The 10,301-nt window shown below is 73.2% G+C and overlaps 2 protein-coding genes across 2 annotated transcripts; both read left to right on the forward strand.

Annotated features, from left to right (window-relative positions):
• Positions 1 to 2,165: 2,165 nt before the first annotated feature.
• On the forward strand, positions 2,166 to 2,925 carry ID1 (inhibitor of DNA binding 1). The gene is made up of 2 exons (XM_086760841.1): positions 2,166 to 2,547; positions 2,659 to 2,925. The coding sequence occupies exons 1-2, from the start codon at positions 2,206 to 2,208 to the stop codon at positions 2,698 to 2,700; spliced, it is 384 nt and encodes a 127-aa protein (XP_086616967.1). The 5' UTR covers positions 2,166 to 2,205; the 3' UTR covers positions 2,701 to 2,925.
• A 3,168-nt stretch (positions 2,926 to 6,093) lies between these two features.
• On the forward strand, positions 6,094 to 9,925 carry LOC147598749 (bactericidal permeability-increasing protein-like). Its single transcript, XM_086761077.1, has 15 exons — positions 6,094 to 6,241; positions 6,427 to 6,541; positions 6,625 to 6,753; positions 6,829 to 6,984; positions 7,093 to 7,156; positions 7,285 to 7,345; positions 7,543 to 7,634; positions 7,723 to 7,920; positions 8,043 to 8,102; positions 8,564 to 8,731; positions 8,978 to 9,045; positions 9,213 to 9,255; positions 9,416 to 9,479; positions 9,555 to 9,631; positions 9,711 to 9,925. The coding sequence occupies exons 1-15, from the start codon at positions 6,094 to 6,096 to the stop codon at positions 9,750 to 9,752; spliced, it is 1,485 nt and encodes a 494-aa protein (XP_086617203.1). The 3' UTR covers positions 9,753 to 9,925.
• Positions 9,926 to 10,301: the final 376 nt, after the last annotated feature.

A 10,301-nucleotide genomic window follows, 5' to 3' on the forward strand; every position in this document is an offset into this window, starting at 1 on the left:
CCAGCCCGGCACGGCCGTGCCCTGTGTGGTCCTGGCGGGGCGGGGGGCGACCGGGGGCTTTGATGTCTTCGGCTGCTGGGCAACCCCTGCTCGGCGCGAAGCAGCCGGGGCCGAGCCCAGCCAGCGCCATATGGCCGGGGCCGCTGTTACCGCGCCACACGGCCCGTTCCCAGAATTGAGATGGAAATGAAGCCATCTATCTTGCCGGACAACGCCGGCCGCGCTGACCGGCACGCCGCGCTGGGACCCCGTGCCCAACTGTGGCCGCGCTGGCAGCCCTGACCCCAGGGCCGGGGCGAGGGTGTCCCGCAGCTGGGGGTGTCCCAGGGACCGGGGCCAGCGGCAGCCAGGGCGGCCGTGCCACGCACGCCGCAACACCCGCCACAGTGGCGATGGTCGTCCCGGTCCCCATGCCGCCTGGGGTGGCCAGTGCTGGCGGCTGCGGGCAAGGCGCTCACTGGGGCGCGGGGGCCCGCTCGCCCCGGCCGCGGCGCATTGTTGGCGGCACAGCTGGCGGCACCCGGCCGGCCGGCGGCACTGAAAGGCATTCCTGCGCACAATGTCCTCGGCCTCCCCGCCGTGGCCCGGCCGCCGCTGCCAGATGGGGGCTAATTAGCAGCTTTGAGAGCCGCGGTGGGAACCAGGCAGCACCGGCCCCTCCGCCGAGCCCTGAATGGAGGGGGCGACCCCAGCGCCGTGCCCACCCTGGGAACCGCCACTGCGCCGGGATGGGGGGCACGAGGAGGAGGGACAGGGGGCTGGGGAGACAGAGGGATGCAGCCCCCCCAGCCAAGCTGGTGGGGGTAAAATCCATCCACGCTCTCCGGGATTGCTGCCCCACTCAGGGGAGGAAGAGGAGGGGAGGCCTTCGGCTCCCTGCGCGCCTGGGGAGGCTGCAGCAGCCCCCAGTGTGGCCGGGCACGGGACGGTCTGGCCCCCAGCCCACCCCCACGAAGGGCCGGGCCCTGTGGCCCCCTGCACCCACAGGAGGGCTGGCCAGCGTGACGCGCTTGGGGTGTCCGCGCTGTCCCCGTGGCCGTGCCACCAGCCCGGCCTGGCCACCCCGTCCCTGGCGAGCGGGGGGCAGCTGAGCACGGGATGAGGTCAGGGTGCCCCGGCCCTGAGGCAGCGGAGCAGCTGGGCCCGCGGGGCGCACGGGGGGCGGCGGGGGGCTGCTGCGGCACCCGGCCACGCACAGCGGGGTGCAAGGCGGGTGGCAGCGGGAGTGCGCGGGTGTGGGGGGTGTGTGGCTGTACGTGCGTGCGTGTGCTCGGGGCCGTGTTTGTGCACGTGTGTGCACGCACAGGTCTGTGCACGTGCGTGGATCTCCCAGCGCACGAGCGTGTGTCCGTACATCTGTGCGCACACGTATGTGCACACATGCACCCATGTCCGTGTGCGCCCGTACACGCGTGTGCGCCCACCCGTGAGCGTGCGCAGCGACTGCCGGGGCCGCAGCTCCTGCTCGGCCCCCCCCCCCCGCTCCCCGCGGCACCGGGGGGCCCTTGTCAGCGCCCACCCCCCACGGACCCCACCCTGGGGACCCCCTGCCCCCCCTCTAGCCCCGGCAGCCGCCGCCTCCGCGGGGGTTTCGGCCCGGGGCCGAGGTGCGAGCGGGGCCACCCTGGGGCGGAGGTGCCCGCGTCCCCGTGGGGGTCCCGCTGCCCCCCCCGCCCCCGTCGCCATGGGCACCGCCCGCGAGGCGCCGCGCTGACAGCGCGCGGGGTTTTATGAATGGATGACGTCACGGCCCTGGCGTCGAACGGTCTGAGCCGCCGATGGGGGGGGAGTGCGGGGGGGGGGGGCTGGGAGCCCGCAGGGGCATCGGGGCTGCGGAGGGGCCCGGGCGGGTTGAGGGGAGGCGGGGGCTGCAGGGAGCTCCACATCGGGAGCCCGTGGGGGGCAAATCAGCCGCGTTACCGGCGGGGGGGTGTCGGGGCAGGCCGGCACCCCGCACCCCGCCGCCCCCCATGTCCCCCGCCCCACCGCCCATTTAAGGCGCTGCCCTTCGGGTGAGCATGAATGGGGCGGGCGGGGCCGGCCCCGCCCCCGCGGCGCCGCCATTGGCCGCGCCTCCCTCCTAGGCCCCGCCCCCTCCGCCGGCCGCGCTCTATAATTGGCGCGGCGGGGCGCGCGCTCGGCCGTCCGCCCGCAGGGTCCTGTCGCCCACCTCTCGTCCCTCTTCCCCCCACCCCCGCCTTCGCCATGAAGGTCGCCGCCGCCGCCCCCTCGCCGCTGCCCGCCGGTGCCGGCGGGGCGCTGAAGGCGGTGCGGCCCGGGGAGGCCGCTCGCTGCGGGCCGGGCCTGGGCCTGGGCGCGTCCCCGTCCCCGGGGGCGGCGGAGCAGGCGGCCGCCGCGCTGCTGTACGACATGAAGGGCTGCTACTCGCGGCTGCGGGCGCTGGTGCCCACGCTGCCGAGGCACCGGCGGGTCTCCAAGGTGGAGCTGCTGCAGCACGTCATCGACTACATCTGGGACCTGCAGCTGGCCCTGCAGCGCGGGCCCCCCCGGCCCCCCCCCGCCGCCGCCGCCGCCGACCCCCCCGAGGTGAGTGCGGACCCCCCGGCACCGCACCCGCACCGCCGGGCCGCACCGCTCCCGCACCGGGGATGCTCCTGCCCCTCCGGGACGCCCTGACCCCCCCCTGCTTTCCCGCAGGCTCCCTGCATCCCCGCTGCCGACCGGATCCTGTGCCGCTGAGATCGCTCCGGAGCCGCCACGGACGCCCCCGGGACCCCCGCGGCACGGCTGGGGGGGCGGCCCCCGGGGGTCCCCCCGCGAGCTGGGCCGGGGGCGCCGCCCCCCCGCCGCGGGCCGTATCCTTCTCAGATTGCTGAGAGCATTCCCGTATTGTATATTACAATGATGCTGCGGAATATTGTTCTACAATAGCTGGAGTTTTGTTATTAAACAAATGTCCACCGGGCACGCCTCCGCTTCCTCCCCCTCCCGGGGGTCTGGGGGTGAGGGGGGTCTCGGCCCCCGGGAGCATGGAACTGGGGGAGCGCATCCGGACCGGTGCGGGGTGGGCGGGTGCGCTCTGGGGTCCTGGGGCTGGCCCCCCGTGGTGGTGCTGGGGAAGGGGGGGTGTGGGTGTCTCTCGAACTGGATCCAGTTCCCGCCCTCCCCCCCCCCCCCGGCAGCCTGCTGCCGTGTCCCCGTCCCATCGCTGTCCCTACACAGCCACTCCCGGGGCCGGGTGGCTCCCGTGGGGTCCGTGTCCCGCTCCCCCCGCCCCTCTCCCGGGCTGGGACAGGCGAACGAGGAGAGCCGCTCCGCACCCCGATGTCTGCGGTGGGGAGATGCGGTGGCGCTGGGATGCGTTTTCCCCTGGACGGGCACCTCGATGGGACGATGACACTGGGAGCTCTGGGAGCCAGGTGGGGGGGGCTCTGCTGGAGCAGGGGGGTCCCCGCTCTCCCCGGACAGCAGCCGGTTCGCAGCCCAGGCCCTGCCCTCGCCCCGTTTCGCAGCAGGGCTGCCCGCAGCGTTCCCGGGCGCGATGGTGGGGCCGGTCCCACGAGGGAGAGTGGGTCCTAGCCCCGAGGGGGGGCCCCTGCCTGCGGTTCCGGCTCACCCTGGCGCAACCCCCGCTCCCGAGCGGCTTTTTGGGAGAAGGAAATCCGTGTCGGGGGTTGTGCAACCCCGCGGGCTGGGGCTGCCCCGTGACTCACGAGGGACACGCTACACCCCGCTGCGCCCCGCGGCAGGTGTGTGCAGGCCTTCCCAGCGCCTGGCAGGGGCAAACTGGGGTGCCTGGGGGGGGCTGCTGCTGCCCCAGCCGCCCCCAGGGCCGCCCTGGCAGGACCCTTCCTGTCCCCCTGCGGCCGGGCGCCTCTGGGGCTGGAAGGGGTTCACCGGCCCCCGCTGCGGGTGTGCACACGCGTGCACCTCTGTGTGAGCCCTCGTGTGTTTGTGGGCGCAGTCACAGCTCTGTGCCAGCGCGTGCACGCCCGTGGCCCCCCCGCCAGGCTGGTCCCCTGGGCGAGCAGGGGCGGGGGGCCTGGGGAAGCCCTGCCAGCCTTGTCCTGGCCATGACACAGCAGGGAGGTGGGGGGGGGGTGTCCATGAGCTCTGGGTCACCGTGGGTGAACCCGTCCGTCAGCCCTGGTGTCCCTTCTGTCACTGGATGTGTCCCGTCCCCGCTGGTGTCCCCTCTGTCACCTCCCAGGTCCACTTCATCATCCCCACTGGTGTCCCCCCTGTGACCCCCCCCGCATCTGCTCCAAGATCCCCACTGGTGTCCCTCCCGTGATCCGTCACGTCCTCCCCATCATCCCCACTGGTGTGTGTGTCCCCATCACTTCCCTGTCCCCTCCATCCCATCCCGGTCCCGGTGCTCCCGGGGCAGTGGGTCCCTCTCCCGGTGCTTGCTCGCACTGCACGGCCCGGCCCGGGACTGCCCTCCTGCAGGGTCCCGCGGCCTGGGGGCTCTGCTCAGGCCGGGGGCGGTGCGGGGGTCCTGGGGCTCTTCCCCACCACGCAGTGGTCTCATCTCTGCTGTGCCCCCTGGTTCGCTGCTCCGGCTGGAGGTGTGGGGACAGGGGCTCCGTGCGTGTGACGTGTCCGTGCCCCAAGCCCCGTGTGCCCCACGGCCGAGCCCTCGCCACGCGGCCCCGCCATCGTCCCCGGCACAGGGGACGTGACGCGGCACTGCCGTAGGGCTGTCACCACCGGGGTGCTGGCACTGCCGGGACAGTCGGAGAGCAGGGGCAGGGGCTGCGCGGGGCAGACCCGGGCCTGGGCGAGGGCTCAGAGCGGGGCTGGCAGGGGTGAGCCGCCTGCCACGTGCCGGGGTGCCGGATCCACGGTACTGGGATGCGCTGGAGAGCCCCAGGGAGCACCCAGCCCCGCGGGCACCCGCGCCCCCACGGGGCTCTGGTTGTTTTCGTGGGACCTGATTCATCCCGGAAGGGATTAGGGACCGGGAAGCGGGTGACGTTCTGGTCCGACCAGCCCGGCTGCCCCGGGATGGACACTGGCGTCAGAGCCGGTACCCGCTGGCACGCACAGCCCCGGGGACATGGCGGAGCGGGGACCCACGGCGGGATCCATGGCGTGTGGCATCACGGACGCCTGCGGTGGTGAGGCTTGGCACGGGGCGGGGGTGCATGGGGATGGAGGGGCTGTGATGGGCACGGGGCTGTGCTGGGCACAGCGCCGGGGGATGGCGCTGGGGGCTGCGGCCATCGCTGCGGCCATGGCTGGTGGCGCTGGGGGTCCCAGGCCAGTGGGCAGCTGCTCTCGCAGGGTCCGTAAAGCTCATGACGTGGGGCTGTGAGGGTGACCGTGGGCCCTGTGCTGGGACAGGGCTCTGGCAGCCACGGAAGGATCCCTGCTCCCCCATTGCTGTCCCCAGGCCGGATCCGGGTGGGCACAGCCCAATGCACTGGCTCACCCGGACCGGGGACGGTCCCGCCAGCAGTGGGTTTGGGAGCGTGGGCAGCTTCTTCCCTGCGGCTGGGGCTTTTCGGAGGGGATTGCACAGTTCTGCTCTCGCTCTGACTGTCCCGACCTTCCCATCACTTTGTGGGCCGGGGGGCTGCCGCCGTGCTCCGGCCACCCTGACCCCCACCGGGGTGCGGGTGCCCCCACACAGGGTCCCCAGAGCCCTGCCCAAATCTGGAACGGCTGCTGATCCCTGGTGCAGGCGGGCTGAACCCTGTCTCCTCCATGGTGCCCCCTGCCCCGTCCTGTGTCCCTCCGCTCCTCCATCGCCCTGGGCTGGGTGCAGCCAAAGCCCCTCGGGACCCCGGCCCAGCCGAGCCCCTGCATCTCCCCACATGCCGGCCACGTCCATGGGGAGCCCCAGCCAGTGCCCCCAGCTCCCGTGCACCCCCGGGGTGGGGGGCTGGCGGTGAGGCGGCACGGGACCCTGCCTTCCTCCGCTCCCACGATGAGCGCGAGTGGGGAACGACGGGGGAACGGCTTCCCCTTTGAGTCACGCGTTGGGCAAGGCTGGGCTTTCGGTGGCTGGAGCGCCGCGGTGGCCCCTGCATGTGCGCAGGAGGCTGATGTCACCCCCAGCCTCCCTGTCCCCAATATAAGTCCTGGCCGGGACGGGGTCTCCGCAGCGCTGGGCGTCCCGCAGCCATGGCCTTTGCTCCAGCCCGCAGGTCCTGGCTCCATCGCCAAGGCACGGCTGGGCTTTGCCTCCTGCTCCTGCTGCCCACCTGCGCGCCCACCACCACCACCAGCCCTGGCATCGAGGCGCGGCTGACCCGGAGGATGCTGGAGTTCGGTGAGTCTGCGCCCCTGACCGGGCAGGGGGTGGGGGGCACCGGTGGGGCACCCCGGGGATGATGCCCAGACTGCCCAGGACGGGGGTTGGAGGAGTCGCCCTGGATCCGGCTGCTCGTCCCCTGCAGCACCCCGGGACCCCAGCCCCTTCCTCGGAGCCAGCCCCAAATCCCCACTCTGCCGCAGGCCGGCGGTTCGGGCTGGAGCTGCTCCGGTCACTGCTGGAGAAGGAGCACGAGCTGGACCTGAGGGGGTCCCACAGCAGCCCAGTCCTGGGGACGCTCACCTACTCCGTGCCCCGGTAAGAGCCCCCCGCGGCGCCCCATCCCCATCCTGGCCGTGCCCCGGGCACAGCCCTGAGCCCAGGCCGCCCGTGTCACGCAGGGTCCACGTCCACGAGCTGCAGATGAACGACTCCTCCCTGGACTTTGCGGCCGACGTGGGGCTGAGGCTCTCGGTGCGGCGTGCCCGCGTCCGGCTCAGCGCCGACTGGGAAGCCCGGCTGGGCGCCATGTGAGTCCTCACCCGCGTGGGGACGGGGAGCTGGGGGCCCACTGCCGTCCCCGTGCTCACCCGCTCTGTCCCCAGCCAGGACAGGGGCTCGGTCGAGGTCCGCATGCGCGACTTGGCCGTAGAGGCGGTGCTGGGGCTGAGCGCGGACGGCGGCGGCCGCCCCAGAGTGTGGAGCGCCGGCTGCGACGCCAGCGGCACCGACCTGCACGTGGAGTTTCACAGCGGACACAGGTGATGCCAGGACTCCCACCCGGTTTCCCTCCTGTCCCCGGCACACGGGTGGGCTTGGGGGGGCGGGGGTGCCGTGGGGTGATGGCAGGACCCCTCTCTGCCCCACAGCTGGCTCTACAACCTGCTGGCACCGCTGCTGCAGAGCGCCCTGCGGCGGGAGCTGAACAAGCAGGTGGGTGCTCAGGCCCTGCTCCGTGGGGTGTCAGTGTCCCTGTCTCCCCCCCCCCGCCCACAGCAAGCCCAGCGAGCGGCTCGGGGACCCCTGTCCGTGGGGTCGCTGAGCCCCCGCTCTGCTTCCAGCTCTGCCTCGAGCTCCGCAGGGGCGTCCTCAGGCTGGAGGCTGTCCTGAAGCAGATGAAAGGTGGGTGAGGGGACGCCGGGACCGGGGCAGGAGGGGGCCGCGCAGGGTGGTCCGGAGGGGCCGCGCAGGGGGCTGGTGCCTGGTCTGCAGGACCCCACTGCGGGACTGGATCCCGTCAGCCCCAGTGTCGGCAGAGCCGGGGCCGCGGGAGGGTCCGGTGGTCCGACTGCCCCCAGCCCACCCCCGTGTCCCCGCAGTGTCCACCCAGCTGGACCGCTTTGCCGCCATCGACCTCTCACTGCTGGGGCGGCCGGCCATCACGGCGGAGCACGGGGACGTCGCCCTCAAGGTAACGCCGTCCCGGGGGTCCGTGGGCCAGCTCCGGGAACAGGGCGTGGGGGAGCCGGGCTGAGCCTCGCGTCCGTCCGTCTGCGCAGGGCGAGTTCTTCAGGGTGGGCGAGTGCCCGCGGAGACCCTCGGCGCCGCCCGCGGTGCTGCCTGTGGCCTGGCCCCCGGCGCTGCCCGCGGCGCGTGAGCCCGCGCTGCTGCTGGCCGTCACCGAGTTCGTCGGCAACTCAGCCGCCTTCGCCTACTTCTCGGCCGGGGCCCTGCGCAGGAACATCTCCGGCACCATGGTAGGGACAGCCCCAGGAGCGGCTGTGGGGCAGAGCCGCCCCCCGCGGGGTCCCGGTGGGGTGTCCCCGCACCCGCCTGCGCTTCGTGGCCCCAGCACCCCAACCCCGCTGCTGCCTTCCAGCTCCCGCGGCGATTCCCGCTCCAGCTGAGGACCAAGAGCATGGGGGTCTTCTCCCCAAAGGTGGGCGCGGGTGGGACGGGACCTGGGGAGAATGGGAGGCGGGTGGGACGGGACATGGACTGGGGTGCAGGAGGGAGAAGGCACAAGATGGGACAGAGGAGGGGTGGGACACAGGTGGAATGGGATGCAGGAGGGATGGAACGGGATGCAGAGTGGGACACAGGGTGACGTGCAGACGGGTGGGACACAGGAGGGGTGGGATGCAGGGGAGATGGGACACGGGATGGGACACTGGCAGGGTGGGACATGGGCAGGATGAGAAGCGGGATGGGATGTGGTCGGGATAGGACACAGGCAGGACTGGACACGGGCAGGTGGCCCGAGGGCAGAGCAGGGCACGTTGCCCACCCTGCCTGCACCCAGCCCGGGGCAGCGATGGGCGCACGGCCCCCGGAAGGTGGGGGGCCGGCTGGGAGCCTGTGCTGGTGCCCGTGGTGCCAGCCCGGCCCTCGCCCCCCCAGCTGCAGGAGCGCTACCCCGACCGGCCCGTGGAGCTGCACCTCTGGGCCCGCCGGCAGCCCCTGCTGTCCTGCCGCCCCGACGCCCTGCGCGGGGCCCTCTTCGCCTCCGCCGAGGCCTTCGTGGTGCTGCCCAACGCCACCCGCGTCCCCGCCTTTCTGCTGAACATCGTGAGTGCCTGGTGCTGCCCGAGCACGGCGTCCGAGGCGTCTGTGACGCTGAGGCTGGGCTGGGTGATGCTGGGGGGGTGCTGGGGCGACACTGGGCGATGCTGGGGTGATGCTGGGGGGAATGCTGGGGGATCCTGGGTGACGATGGGTGATGCTGGGGGGATGCTGGGTGATACTGGGCGATGCTGGGGGGATGCTGGGTTGCAGGCACTGCCCTAGTCCTTCCACCATCCCTTCCTGCCGCAGGACGCCAACGTGACGGGGAAGCCAACCATTATGGGGAACAGGCTCGGGGGCAGCGTGAGCCTGACGGGGTGAGTCCCCAGCCCCATGCTGGGTCCCCCCCCCGCCCAGGAGCTCCCTCCGGTCTCCCCCTCCGCTGTTTGCTCCCCAAACCCCGTGTCCCTTGCTTGGACCCTGGCCCTGGCTCTCACCAGGACCCCATCCTGGCCCTGGCTCTCACCCTGCTCTGTCCCTCCAGGCTCAGCGTGACGGAGGTGATGTCGCACGTGGGCCCGGTGGAGGTGAGCGGCTGGGCACGCGATGGGGTGGCTGAGGGGGCCCCTGGGCTCTGCAGCACCCTGGGAGTGGGATCTGGGGGTCCCGGGGGGGCTGTGGGCCCCTGCACCCCTGGCGCCGCGGCCCCTGCCCCATGCCGGGCTCAGGGAGCTGCCTGTCCCGCAGGTGAAGAAGCTGGAGACAACGCTGAAGTTTGGGCTGTGGCTTTTCGGGGTGCCCTGGGCAAACAGTGAGTGCTGTCCCCATCCTGTCCCCTTCCCCTGTCCCCGCTTCGCCCCATCTCACGGCTCTGCTCTCCCCGCAGAGCGGCTCCGGGCCGGCGTCCCCCTGCCCGCCCTGCACGGCCTCAGCCTGCTCAACGCCCGGCTCGCACTGCAGGAGGTGGGTGCCACCGCCGGCCCCTCACCCCGACGCCCCTCGGGTCCCCCATGTCCCCCCCCCTCACCCCGAATCTCCACAGGGCTTCGTGCTCATCGCCACGGACCTGCAGTACGAGCCGTGAGAGCAGCCGCTGCGTGGGAACCCCTCGCCCCCCCCCCCCCCGCGTGCCGTGTCCCCTCCACGGAGGGTCCGCTGCCATCAGGGTCGGGGGACCCACTGACCCCCCACCTCCTGGGACTCCTGGGCACGATCCCATTCCCGGGGGGCTGCATGGGGTCCCCCGGGCCAGGGGCTCCTGCAGACCCAGAAGGGTGGGGGGCTCTGGGGGGGCTGTGGTCAGGGCTGGTGGCTCTGAAGGATTGGGGGTCACCCCCAACCCCACGCGTGTGCTGGCCAGGCGCGTCCCCGTCGTCCCCCCCCCCCCAACCCCCGCGCTCAGCAGCGGCTGCAGCTTCCCCCATCGCCCACGGGATGGAGCTCGTGTCCGCGGGCTCGCACCCCGTCCCGCAGCCCCCAGCCCGCTGCCTCCCCGCGCTCCGGGTGCCCGAGGGGACTGGGGGTCGCGGGGAAATCAGGGAGCATTCCAAACAACCCCCCCCCAGCGTTTGTGGGGCCGCGATCACCCGCGTGGGGTGCGAACCCTCTCGGAACACCCCCCCAACGCAGCGAC

Source organism: Chlamydotis macqueenii, chromosome 16, assembly GCF_036417535.1.
Source record: "Chlamydotis macqueenii isolate bChlMac1 chromosome 16, bChlMac1.mat, whole genome shotgun sequence".
Taxonomy (NCBI): domain Eukaryota; kingdom Metazoa; phylum Chordata; class Aves; order Otidiformes; family Otididae; genus Chlamydotis; species Chlamydotis macqueenii.

Excerpts from the sequence above, each read along its gene's own strand:
- ID1 (XM_086760841.1), top strand. The coding sequence starts at position 2,206 with ATGAAGGTCGCCGCCGCCGCCCCCTCGCCGCTGCCCGCCGGTGCCGGC. Across the intron at positions 2,548-2,658 it reads CCGCCGCCGACCCCCCCGAG|GCTCCCTGCATCCCCGCTGC; the intron begins GTGAGTGCGGAC and ends GCTTTCCCGCAG.
- LOC147598749 (XM_086761077.1), top strand. The coding sequence starts at position 6,094 with ATGGCCTTTGCTCCAGCCCGCAGGTCCTGGCTCCATCGCCAAGGCACG. Across the intron at positions 9,046-9,212 it reads GGCAGCGTGAGCCTGACGGG|GCTCAGCGTGACGGAGGTGA; the intron begins GTGAGTCCCCAG and ends CTGTCCCTCCAG. Across the intron at positions 9,480-9,554 it reads CGGGGTGCCCTGGGCAAACA|AGCGGCTCCGGGCCGGCGTC; the intron begins GTGAGTGCTGTC and ends CTCTCCCCGCAG.